The sequence below is a fragment of the Bombina bombina genome, chromosome 1 (genome assembly GCF_027579735.1).
Source record: "Bombina bombina isolate aBomBom1 chromosome 1, aBomBom1.pri, whole genome shotgun sequence".
In the NCBI taxonomy this organism is placed as follows: Eukaryota; Metazoa; Chordata; class Amphibia; order Anura; family Bombinatoridae; genus Bombina; species Bombina bombina.
Window position 1 is genome coordinate 288,844,544 of NC_069499.1, and position 13,695 is coordinate 288,858,238.

At 40.5% G+C, this 13,695-nt stretch overlaps 1 protein-coding gene across 3 annotated transcripts in view; it reads right to left on the minus strand.

The window, feature by feature from the left end:
* PARP9 (poly(ADP-ribose) polymerase family member 9) overlaps nt 1-13,695 on the minus strand; it is a 677,909-nt gene that overhangs the window by 187,731 nt on the left and 476,483 nt on the right. For all 3 annotated transcript variants that reach the window (XM_053698038.1, XM_053698037.1, XM_053698036.1), the window contains one exon: nt 300-806. In XM_053698038.1, the coding sequence (XP_053554013.1) occupies nt 300-806 (507 nt within the window). The remainder of the gene's footprint in view (nt 1-299; nt 807-13,695) is intronic.

Genomic DNA, 13,695 nt, shown 5'->3' on the forward strand with positions numbered 1-13,695 from the left:
CTCTTTGATAAAGTGAAGCATCAGCCTGGGGGCGTGCCTAGCAGTGTAGGCCATCCCCCATAATCCAATCCCAGGCTTAAAATTACATAATTGTATCGACAACCGTGTGATTTCATGTCTAATAATAGTGTTTACATCGTAATATAGTACTTACATAAGGGGTTACAATTGAAAAACAAACGATACAATGTATACCCTGCAGTTAATACTCCTAACATCTTCTGTCTGAATTGAGACCCAATAAAAATGATATAATTATATGTTTCCAAGTTTTATAAACTATAAATTATTCTACTTACTCTCTCTGCTCAGCTGAAATGTTTGATTTGAAGTTTTTGCTGTTAAGTCTTTAATTTGTATAAAATGGAATGTCCCACTGATCTTTAATTCAATTGTATTCTGAGACATCTGATAAGCCTTTTCTATCTCCTTGTTTGCTTTTGCAGGGTAGGCCATTTTTCCATAGAACCACTGTACAGCTGTCTGAAACAATTCATCTTCCAGAGTGTCAGCATATTTCTCCTGAGTTTCAGTGAGCATTAACTCTACTGTCAGAGCTGCCTCCATCACATCTGCTGGGGCTCCCTTAATATGCAGAATGGCTCTCCCGTCTTCCATGTTCAATGAGATAGAGACTTTGGACATCTCAGGAGACACCAATGCCTCATGCTCCTTTAGCCCAAACAAAAAAATATGGCTATTTTGTATGGTCACATGTTCAGGATGTATGAGTATCTTTCTCAGCCATGACTCTGCATCCTGAATTTCTTCTATCATCTGGCCAAGAATAATCGCACATGGTTCCTCTGAAAGAAAATTAAATTAAATTATATTTATCGATAAATAATAGATATCACAAGATATATTTATTAAGCTACTGTCTAATGATTACTGTGGATTATTTCTATATAATATACATATCTAGCCTGCCAACTTATGGTGTCTGAATTTATGGAATTTTTTTGCTTTAGACACCTGAAGTAAAACTGTGATAAAATCTTCCACATGAAGATTCTCAGGATTAGCCGTCTAAATATGACTAAACAACCCTCCATTTTCTACATATTCAGTGAAGGACTGCTAATAACATCTTCATTGTTTTCCTGGGATATTCTCCCATGGGTAGTATGTGGAAGCATGCAGAAGAAAAATCAGCTTGTTAAAGTATTAAAGAAATCCTGCCAATGTGGAGCCAATTTTAAAATCCAAAATATGTTGAATTAGGTAGCTCTTTGTATATCCTTTTAAGGAAAAGAGTCTACGAGTCATGTGTGGGAACATTCCCCTTCTGACCACTCCAACACAGCAGAGCTTTCAATCCCTCCCAGTTCCCATGACCCTCAGTCATACATATAGCCAAGTAGATGAGGAAAAAAGAAAAGCAGGAAAGATAAAGTGGGGGTAAATAATTGCAAAATATGTACTGCTGCCACCTGAACAAAAAGAAAGGGCAGGGCTTGTGGACTCACCAGGTCAAATAAATTATTTATCAGGTAAGCATAGAGATGGGAAGGCCTGGAAAAAAAACGGAAAAATTGGGGGGGGGGGGAGATTTTTTTTTTCCAAAAGCCATTTTTGCTTTGTTTTTCAGGAAAAATTTAAAAATAAATATGGAGTGTGGAATATGCTCTTTTACAATGATAAATAATATGTCTATGACATGGTATTCAAACTATATAACATTATGTAAAGTCTAAAATCATTGCAAGTTCTCTCAGCTGAAGACAAGCAAATCCTGCAATACTATGCAAGTACATTGTACTTCTCAATGCAATTCTCAAATACAGGGAGTGGAGAATTATTAGGCAAATGAGTATTTTGACCACATCATCCTCTTTATGCATGTTGTCTTACTCCAAGCTGTATAGGCTCGAAAGCCTACTACCAATTAAGCATATTAGGTGATGTGCATCTCTGTAATGAGAAGGGGTGTGGTCTAATGACATCAACACCCTATATCAGGTGTGCATAATTATTAGGCAACTTCATTTCCTTTGGCAAAATGGGTCAAAAGAAGGACTTGACAGGCTCAGAAAAGTCAAAAATAGTGAGATATCTTGCAGAGGGATGCAGCACTCTTAAAATTGCAAAGCTTCTGAAGCGTGATCATCGAACAATCAAGCGTTTCATTCAAAATAGTCAACAGGGTCGAAAGAAGCGTGTGGAAAAACCAAGGCGCAAAATAACTGCCCATGAACTGAGAAAAGTCAAGCATGCAGCTGCCAAGATGCCACTTGCCACCAGTTTGGCCATATTTCAGAGCTGCAACATCACTGGAGTGCCCAAAAGCACAAGGTGTGCAATACTCAGAGACATGGCCAAGGTAAGAAAGGCTGAAAGACGACCACCACTGAACAAGACACACAAGCTGAAACGTCAAGACTGGGCCAAGAAATATCTCAAGACTGATTTTTCTAAGGTTTTATGGACTGATGAAATGAGAGTGAGTCTTGATGGGCCAGATGGATGGGCCCGTGGCTGGATTGGTAAAGGGCAGAGAGCTCCAGTCCGACTCAGACGCCAGCAAGGTGGAGGTGGAGTACTGGTTTGGGCTGGTATCATCAAAGATGAGCTTGTGGGGCCTTTTCGGGTTGAGGATGGAGTCAAGCTCAACTCCCAGTCCTACTGCCAGTTTCTGGAAGACACCTTCTTCAAGCAGTGGTACAGGAAGAAGTCTGCATCCTTCAAGAAAAACATGATTTTCATGCAGGACAATGCTCCATCACACGCGTCCAAGTACTCCACAGCGTGGCTGGCAAGAAAGGGTATAAAAGAAGAAAATCTAATGACATGGCCTCCTTGTTCACCTGATCTAAACCCCATTGAGAACCTGTGGTCCATCATCAAATGTGAGATTTACAAGGAGGGAAAACAGTACACCTCTCTGAACAGTGTCTGGGAGGCTGTGGTTGCTGCTGCACGCAATGTTGATGGTGAACAGATCAAAACACTGACAGAATCCATGGATGGCAGGCTTTTGAGTGTCCTTGCAAAGAAGGGTGGCTATATTGGTCACTGATTTGTTTTTGTTTTGTTTTTGAATGTCAGAAATGTATATTTGTGAATGTTGAGATGTTATATTGGTTTCACTGGTAAAAATAAATAATTGAAATGGGTATATATTTGTTTTTTGTTAAGTTGCCTAATAATTATGCACAGTAATAGTCACCTGCACACACAGATATCCCCCTAAAATAGCTATAACTAAAAACAAACTAAAAACTACTTCCAAAACTATTCAGCTTTGATATTAATGAGTTTTTTGGGTTCATTGAGAACATGGTTGTTGTTCAATAATAAAATTAATCCTCAAAAATACAACTTGCCTAATAATTCTGCACTCCCTGTAAGAGAAATATGCATTTCTGACTCTAGGCGGCACTGCAGGGGAAAGGCTTCAGTGCAGTTTGCTTGTGGGCTCCATCTTGTACTGCCTACAGTGGGTGATTGTTGGTGTACAGTAGATGATAGTTTCTGTCCTCTCAGGCCTTAATTGCAAATTAGTTCATCTTTATAACTTTTATCAAAATAATTCCTATTAATGTTCTCCCCATCACAGCATAATGTTTACCTATAGTCTTGCCAGTAAATAGTTTTTTTCCTCCTCTCAGTAAAATGATGAGAACAACTTCTAGAGTTTGGAAACATTTCCACAGTGCAGTTTCTGCTGAGAGCAAAGCTGCAATTTGCAAATACTGTGAGAAGAAATGTTGTTTTCCAAATGCTACAAGAATGACAAAACACATCCTTGCATGCCAGAGGTGCCCTAAAGACATTAAAACATACTTTATGGAATTAAATGATGAGGGTCATAATGAAAGTGCAAGTAGCTTTCCCTCCAAAGTTCTCATTCCAGAAACACTGTTTCTGCTGCTTCTGTATAATCACAAAGTGTTTCTTCACCAGCAGCATCTTTAAAGGGATAGTAAAGTTCAAAATAAACTTTCATGATTCAGATAGGGCATGTCATTTTAAACAACTTTGTAATTTACTTTTATCTTCAAATTTGCTTTGTTCTCTTGTTATTCTTAGTTGAAAGGTAAACCTAGGTAGGCTCATATGCTAATTTCTAAGCCCTTGAAGGTCGCCTCTGCATTTGACATTTTTCTACAGCTAGAGGGCGTTGGATCATGTGTTTCATATAGATAATATTGTGCTCATGCACATGAAGTTATTTAAAGGGACATGAAGTTATTTAAAGGGACATGAAACCCAATTTTTTTTTCTTCCATGATTTAGAAAGAGCATACAATTATAAACAACTTTCTAATTTACTTCTATTATCTAATTTGCTTCATTCTCTTGATATTCTTTGCTGAAAAGCATATCTAGATATGCTTAGTAGCTGCTGATTGGTAGCTGCACATAGATGCCTCCTGTGATTGGCTCACCATGTGCATTGCTATTTCTTAATTAAAGGATATCTAAAGAATGAAGCAAATTAGATAATAGAAGTAAATTGGAATGTTGTTTAAAATTGTATTCTCTGCCTTAATCATGAAATATTTTTTTGGGGTATAGTGTCCCTTTAAGAGTCAGCACTAATTGCCTGAAATACAAGTCTGTCAAAAGATCTGAGATTAGGAGGCCGTCATCAGCAGTTTAGATACAAGGTAATTACAGAGGTAAAAATTATATTTCTATAACAGTGTTGGTTATGCAAAACTGGGGTATGGTAAATAAAGAGATAATCTATCTTTTTAAACAATATCATTTTTGGTGTTTACTATCCCTTTAAGTAAGGAAGTGTTGCAAACCACTGCCTCACAAACATACACAATATCTTCATTTATAAATAAAATGACACCTGAAAAGCAGGAGAAAATTTATCAAGCTCTTAATACAATCTTTCACTTTACATTCTTCAGCAGTTGTAAGGACGTTTCAATCCATGCAAACCTTAAGTTTTTAGAAGTCCATGAGTAAAATTACAATATGAAGAGGAAGAAGAAACTTAAAATAACAAGAGAGAAGCACACAACCTTGGGACAAACAATAGCATAATAGCTTGTTCTATAGCTAGTTACCACCCTAGGAGCAGCCTCTTTTTGCTAGACAGGAAAGTTATTCTCTGTAAAAAGCACATTCTGAGCAAAAAGAGGCTGCTACTTGGGTGGTAACTAGCCATAGAACAAGCTATCATGCTATTGTTCGTTCCCAGTAGTACTTCTCTCTCTCTATTTTTCTTTTCTTTTGAACAATAGTTTTAATATAGGATCATACAGATCGAGCCCAGAGGTTCAAGGTACATACAATGGGTGTCATTAATAGCCAATAAGTTATTTACAGTAAATAGGAAATACAAAGATTGAATGTTTTTTCATCAGTGTAACAAAAGTCTGTGGCATATAGCAGTAGGAAGAACAAACAAAACATTTATAGCTACACATTTGCAATACGAATGAAGATTATAGAGCGTCTCTGGTTGATGATAATTATTAGATCATGGCATGAATGCTAATGCTTAGTAAATAGCCAATGAAATAGCGGAATTGCAATGTCAGAGATTTGAGGGTTCAATGCACAAAAGTCACTTTTTTTTATGAATCATCTGCTGGTATAAATTGCTACAATGTTGAGTGTTCAATAGAGTTCAAGAGGTGGAGTCAAGGAGAAGGAGAGCTATCAGAAAAAGGAGGAGGAAAGAGAAAGGAAAGCAAAAAAGAGTAGAACTAAAAAAACATAATTTATGCTTACCTGATAAATGTATTTATTTCTTGACACGGTGAGTCCACGGATCATCATAATTACTATTGGGAATATCACTCCTGACCTGCAGGAGGAGGCAAAAAGCACCACAGCAAAGCTGTTAAATACCACTCCCTTACCCACAACCCCAAGTCATTCGACCAAAGGGAAAGGAAAAAGGAAGTAACATAAGGGGCCGAGGTGCCTGAGGTTTATATAAAAATAAACTGTCTGAAAATACAGGACGGGCCATGGACTCACCGTGTCAAGAAAGAAATACATTTATCAGGTAAGCATAAACTATGTTTTCTTTCTAATGACACGGTGAGTCCACGGATCATCATAATTACTATTGGGAATCAATACCCAAGCTAGAGGAAACGGATGATAAGGGAGGGACAAGACGGTTAACCTAAACAGAAGGCACCACTGCTTGAAGAACCTTTTCCCAAATGAGCCTCAGCCGAGGAAAAATCAAATCTATAGACTTTAGAAAAAAAGAACAAAGAAGGCCCAGTCGTCGTCTAACGCACTATTCTACAGAGGCCTCTTACTTGAAGGCTCAAAGAGAAAACACCACCCTAATGGAAAGAGCTGTAATTCTCTAAGGAAGCTGCTTTCCAGCAGACCCATAAACCCTAAAAATAACACCTCTCAACCAGAGAGAAAAAGAAGGGGCAGAGGCTTTCTGGCCTTTGTCTATCCAGAAAATCAACAAACAATACAGAAGACTGACAAGGTCCTTTGTAGCCTGCAGATAAAATCTAAGAACCTGCACAACAAATAAATTGTGCAACAGATGCTCCTTATGAGGATAAGGACAAGAAGGAGGAACAAAAAGTTACTGAATAAAATTTCTGTCCAAAACATGGTACAAAGAACTGTCTTATCTCCTAAAAATGAGGTAATACAAACCACACTGCAAGCTGAGAGTTCGGAAACCCTCCAAGCAGAAGAAGAACAAAACTCTCCAAGATAACACTTAATATCTATGGAAAATGAAGGCTCAAATAAAGCCCGACTAAAAAAACGTTAAGAACAAAGGTAAGGCTCCAAAGGAGCAACTGACTTAAACACAGTCCTGAATCTGACCAGGACCTAAAAAGCAATAGTACATCCGGTACATCCACCAGATGCTTGAACATCAGAATGACAAGCACTGAATCTGATCCTTGAGGGTACTAACAAATAACCCCCTTCTCAGGCCTACCTGGATAGAAGAGAAGATCCTTGGCTTCCTTAAAAATAGACATCCAGCACTAGCAGCTGGATGCGAACCAACAACCTTTGATTTACAAAGCACAAAGCTAACCACTAGGCTACTTTCATATTTTATAAAAAAATCTTTCTAGGGATAGGCTTACAACCCTGAATCGTGGACTTAACAGATTCAAACGTCCCACAATAAACTAACAACAAGAGAACAATCTCCAAGCAGACCGTTTCAGAAATGATATTTGAATGAGGAAAGAAATCCTAAGGCAGAAAATTCTTCCCCAGCAGATGTGTCCACGAAGATAGATACGACAAAACTACTAGATCCACCTGCCAGATCCTGCGAGGCCACGCAGGAACTAAAATAAACCCAATGCTCTCCTACTTGAACCGTGGAAGGAGAATAAACAGAGAAGAAGGATATGTCAATCTGAAGTTCCAAGGAACTGCCAGAACATCTATTAGAAGGCTTGAAGATCTCTTGATTTCGAACCGAACCTGGGTTCTGACGAGACCCCAGCAGAACCAATTCTAGAAAACCCCATTTGGGAGATAACCTGGAGAACACTCCCGGATGGGGATCCCACGTCACTGGGATGAGAAGTCTAACTGTTCAGAATGCCACGTCTCAGAAATCCCTTCCAAAGATGTGGGAGGCAGATGGACAATAACTGTGAGCACCTACCCACAGAAAAATCTGAAACCCTACCTACGTGACTAAGGAACTAAAGTTCCTCCCTGTCAGGTGATGTAAGGTCACAGAGGCTATGATGCCTGTCTATTACCCAATAAAAACATAATTTATGTAAGAACTTACCTGATAAATTCATTTCTTTCATATTAGCAAGAGTCCATGAGCTAGTGACGTATGGGATATACATTCCTACCAGGAGGGGCAAAGTTTCCCAAACCTCAAAATGCCTATAAACACACCCCTCACCACACCCACAATTCAGTTTAACGAATAGCCAAGAAGTGGGGTGATAAGAAAGGAGCGAAAGCATCAAATAAGGAATTGGAATAATTGTGCTTTATACAAAAAAATCATAACCACCACAAAAAGGGTGGGCCTCATGGACTCTTGCTAATATGAAATAAATTAATTTATCAGGTAAGTTCTTACATAAATTATGTTTTCTTTCATGTAATTAGCAAGAGTCCATGAGCTAGTGACGTATGGGATAATAAATACCCAAGATGTGGAACTTCCACGCAAGAGTCACTAGAGAGGGAGGGATAAAATAAAGACAGCCAATTCCGCTGAAAAATTAATCCACTACCCAAATCAAAAAAGTTTCAATTGTTATAATGAAAAAAACTGAAATTATAAGCAGAAGAATCAAACTGAAACAGCTGCCTGAAGTACCATTCTACCAAAACTGCTTCTAAAGAAGAGAAAACATCAAAATGGTAGAACATAGTAAAAGTATGCAAAGAAGACCAAGTCATTGCTTTGCAAATCTGATCAACAGAAGCTTCATTCTTAAAAAGCCCAGGAAGTAGAAACTTACCTAGTAGAATGAGCCGTAATCCTCCGAGGCGGGAATCCACCCGACTCCAAATAAGTATAATGAATCAAAAGTTTAAGCAAGATGCCAAATAAATGGCAGAAGCCTTTTGACCTTTCTAAAACCAGAAAAGATAACAAATAGACTAGAAGTCTATCTGAAATCTGAATAGCTTCAACATAGAATTTCAAAAAACTCTTACCATATCCAAAGAAAGTAAGAATCTCACCAAAGAAGTCTTAGGAAAACAATAAGTCCTCCCTAAGGCCTAGATTTGGAGTTTGGCGGTAGATGGGTTGTTAACGCTACGCAGGCTTTTTTCTGGCCACACCATAAAATTAACTCTGGTATCGAGAGTCCAAAAAAAACATAATTTATGCTTACCTGATAAATTTATTTCTCTTGTAGTGTATCCAGTCCACGGATCATCCATTACTTATGGGATATTAACTCCTCCCCAACAGGAAGTGCAAGAGGATTCACCCAGCAGAGCTGCTATATAGCTCCTCCCCTAACTGCCATTACCAGTCATTCGACCGAAAACATGCAGAGAAAGGAAAACCATAGGGTGCAGTGGTGACTGTAGTTTAATGGAAAAATTACCTGCCTTAAAGTGACAGGGCGGGCCGTGGACTGGATACACTACAAGAGAAATAAATTTATCAGGTAAGCATAAATTATGTTTTCTCTTGTTAAGTGTATCCAGTCCACGGATCATCCATTACTTATGGGATACCAATACCAAAGCTAAAGTACACGGATGACGGGAGGGACAGGCAGGCTCTTTATACGGAAGGAACCACTGCCTGAAGAACCTTTCTCCCAAAAACAGCCTCCGAAGAAGCAAAAGTGTCAAATTTGTAAAATTTGGAAAAAGTATGAAGAGAAGACCAAGTTGCAGCCTTGCAAATCTGTTCAACAGAAGCCTCATTCTTAAAGGCCCAAGTGGAAGCCACAGCTCTAGTAGAATGTGCTGTAATTCTTTCAGGAGGCTGCTGTCCAGCAGTCTCATAGGCTAACCGTATTATGCTACGAAGCCAAAAGGAGAGAGAGGTAGCCGAAGCTTTTTGACCTCTCCTCTGACCAGAATAAACGACAAACAGGGAAGACGTTTGTCGAAAAACCTTAGTTGCCTGTAGATAAAATTTCAGGGCACGGACTACATCTAGATTGTGTAGCAGACGTTCCTTTTTCGAAGAAGGATTAGGACACAAAGATGGAACCACAATCTCTTGATTGATATTCCTGTTAGTGACCACCTTAGGTAGGAACCCAGGTTTAGTACGCAGAACTACCTTGTCTGAATGAAAAATCAGATAAGGAGAATCACAATGTAAGGCAGATAACTCAGAGACTCTTCGAGCCGAGGAAATCGCCATTAAAAACAGAACTTTCCAAGATAACAACTTGATATCAATGGAATGAAGGGGTTCAAACGGAACCCCCTGTAAAACATTAAGAACTAAGTTCAAACTCCATGGTGGAGCAACAGTTTTAAACACAGGCTTGATCCTAGCTAAAGCCTGACAAAAAGCTTGAACGTCCGGAACTTCTGACAGACGTTTGTGTAAAAGAATGGACAGAGCTGAAATCTGTCCCTTTAAGGAACTACCGGATAAACCCTTTTCTAAACCTTCTTGTAGAAAAGACAATATCCTCGGAATCCTAACCTTACTCCATGAGTAACTCTTGGATTCGCACCAATATAAGTATTTGCGCCATATCTTATGGTAAATCTTTCTGGTAACAGGCTTCCTAGCCTGTATTAAGGTATCAATAACTGACTCAGAAAAACCACGTTTTGATAAAATCAAGCGTTCAATTTCCAAGCAGTCAGCTTCAGAGAAATTAGATTTTGATGTTTGAAGGGACCCTGGATCAGAAGGTCCTGTTTCAGAGGTAGCGACCAAGGTGGACAGGATGACATGTCCACTAGATCTGCATACCAAGTCCTGCGTGGCCATGCAGGTGCTATTAGAATCACTGATGCTCTCTCCTGTTTGATTCTGGCAATCAATCGAGGAAGCATCGGGAAGGGTGGAAACACATAAGCCATCCCGAAGGTCCAAGGTGCTGTCAAAGCATCTATCAGAACCGCTCCCGGATCCCTGGATCTGGACCCGTAACGAGGAAGCTTGGCGTTCTGTCGAGACGCCATGAGATCTATCTCTGGTTTGCCCCAACGTCGAAGTATTTGGGCAAAGACCTCCGGATGAAGTTCCCACTCCCCCGGATGAAAAGTCTGACGACTTAAGAAATCCGCCTCCCAGTTCTCCACTCCCGGGATGTGGATTGCTGACAGGTGGCAAGAGTGAGACTCTGCCCAGCGAATTATCTTTGATACTTCCATCATTGCTAGGGAGCTTCTTGTCCCTCCCTGATGGTTGATGTAAGCTACAGTCGTGATGTTGTCCGACTGAAACCTGATGAACCCCCGAGTTGTTAACTGGGGCCAAGCCAGAAGGGCATTGAGAACTGCTCTCAATTCCAGAATGTTTATTGGTAGGAGACTCTCCTCCTGATTCCATTGTCCCTGAGCCTTCAGAGAATTCCAGACAGCGCCCCAACCTAGTAGGCTGGCGTCTGTTGTTACAATTGTCCAGTCCGGCCTGCTGAATGGCATCCCCCTGGACAGATGTGGCCGAGAAAGCCACCATAGAAGAGAATTTCTGGTCTCTTGATCCAGATTCAGAGTAGGGGACAAGTCTGAGTAATCCCCATTCCACTGATTTAGCATGCACAATTGCATCGGTCTGAGATGTAGGCGTGCAAAGGGTACTATGTCCATTGCTGCTACCATTAAGCCGATCACCTCCATGCATTGAGCTACTGACGGGTGTTGAATGGAATGAAGGACACAGCATGCATTTTGAAGCTTTGTTAACCTGTCTTCTGTCAGGTAAATCTTCATTTCTACAGAATCTATAAGAGTCCCCAAGAAGGGAACTCTTGTGAGTGGAAAGAGAGAACTCTTCTTTTCGTTCACCTTCCATCCATGCGACCTTAGAAATGCCAGTACTAACTCTGTATGAGACTTGGCAGTTTGAAAGCTTGAAGCTTGTATCAGAATGTCGTCTAGGTACGGAGCTACCGCAATTCCTCGCGGTCTTAGTACCGCCAGAAGAGCACCCAGAACCTTTGTGAAGATTCTCGGAGCCGTAGCCAATCCGAATGGAAGAGCTACAAACTGGTAATGCCTGTCTAGAAAGGCAAACCTTAGATATCGGTAATGATCTTTGTGAATCGGTATGTGAAGGTAAGCATCCTTTAAATCCACTGTGGTCATGTACTGACCCTTTTGGATCATGGGTAAAATTGTCCGAATAGTCTCCATTTTGAACGATGGAACTCTTAGGAATTTGTTTAGGATCTTTAAATCCAGGATTGGCCTGAAAGTTCCCTCTTTTTTGGGAACCACAAACAGATTTGAGTAAAACCCTTGTCCCTGTTCCGACCGTGGAACTGGATGGATTACTCCCATTAATAAAAGCTCTTGTACGCAGCGTAGAAACGCCTCTTTCTTTATTTGGTTTGTTGACAACCTTGACAGATGAAATCTCTCTCTTGGGGGAGAGTATTTGAAGTCCAGAAGGTATCCCTGAGATATTATCTCTAGCGCCCAGGGATCCTGGACATCTCTTGCCCAAGCCTGGGCGAAGAGAGAAAGTCTGCCCCCCACTAGATCCGTTCCCGGATCGGGGGCCCTCAATTCATGCTGTTTTAGGGGCACCAGCAGGTTTCCTGGCCTGCTTGCCCTTGTTCCAGGACTGGTTAGGTCTCCAGCCTTGTCTGTAGCGAGCAACAGATCCTTCTTGTTTTGGAGCAGAGGAAGTTGATGCTGCTCCTCCTTTGAAATTCCGAAAGGAACGAAAATTAGATTGTCTAGCCTTAGGTTTGGCTCTGTCTTGAGGCAGGGCATGGCCTTTACCTCCTGTAATGTCAGCGATAATTTCTTTCAATCCGGGCCCGAATAAGGTCTGCCCTTTGAAAGGTATATTAAGAAATTTAGACTTAGAAGTAACGTCAGCTGACCAGGATTTTAGCCACAGTGCTCTGCGCGCCTGAATGGCGAATCCGGAATTCTTAGCCGTAAGCTTAGTTAAATGTACTACGGCATCTGAAATAAATGAGTTAGCTAACTTAAGAGCTTTAAGCCTGTGTGTAATCTCATCTAATGGAGCTGATTCAAGTGTCCCTTCCAGAGACTCAAACCAAAATGCTGCTGCAGCCGTGACAGGCGCAATGCATGCAAGGGGTTGCAATATAAAACCTTGTTGAACAAACATTTTCTTAAGGTAACCCTCTAACTTTTTATCCATTGGATCTGAAAAGGCACAGCTATCCTCCACCGGGATAGTGGTACGCTTAGCTAAAGTAGAAACTGCTCCCTCCACCTTAGGGATCGTTTGCCATAAGTCCCGTGTGGTGGTGTCTATTGGAAACATCTTTCTAAATATCGGAGGGGGTGAGAACGGCACACCGGGTCTATCCCACTCCTTAGTAACAATTTCAGTAAGTCTCTTAGGTATAGGAAATACGTCAGTAATCGACGGTACCGCAAAATATTTATCCAACCTACACATTTTTTCTGGTATTGCAACTGTGTTACAATCATTCAGAGCCGCTAACACCTCCCCTAGTAATACACGGAGGTTTTCCAGCTTAAATTTAAAATTTGAAATATCTGAATCCAATCTGTTTGGATCAGAACCGTCAGCCGCAGAATGAAGCTCTCCGTCCTCATGTTCTGCAAGTTGTGACGCAGTATCTGACATGGCCCTAACATTATCAGCGCACTCTGTTCTCACCCCAGAGTGATCACGCTTACCTCTTAGTTCTGGTAATTTAGCCAAAACTTCAGTCATAACAGTAGCCATATCCTGTAATGTGATTTGTAATGGCCGCTCAGATGTACTCGGCGCCACAATATCACGCACCCCCCGAGCGGGAGATGCAGGTACTGACACGTGAGGCGAGTTAGTCGGCATAACTCTCCCCTCGTTGTTTGGTGAAATGTGTTCAATTTGTACAGATTGACGTATATTTAAAGTAGCATCAATACAGTTAGTACATAAATTTCTATTGGGCTCCACTTTGGCATTAGCACATATAGCACAGATGTCTTCCTCTGAATCAGACATGTTTAACACACTAGCAAATAAAGTAGCAACTTGGAAATACTTTTCAAGTAATTAACTATAATATGAAAACGTACTGTGCCTATAAGAAGCACAGAAAGAGTTATGACAGTTAAAAGTTAATAAACTGAAAGGTTATAGCATCA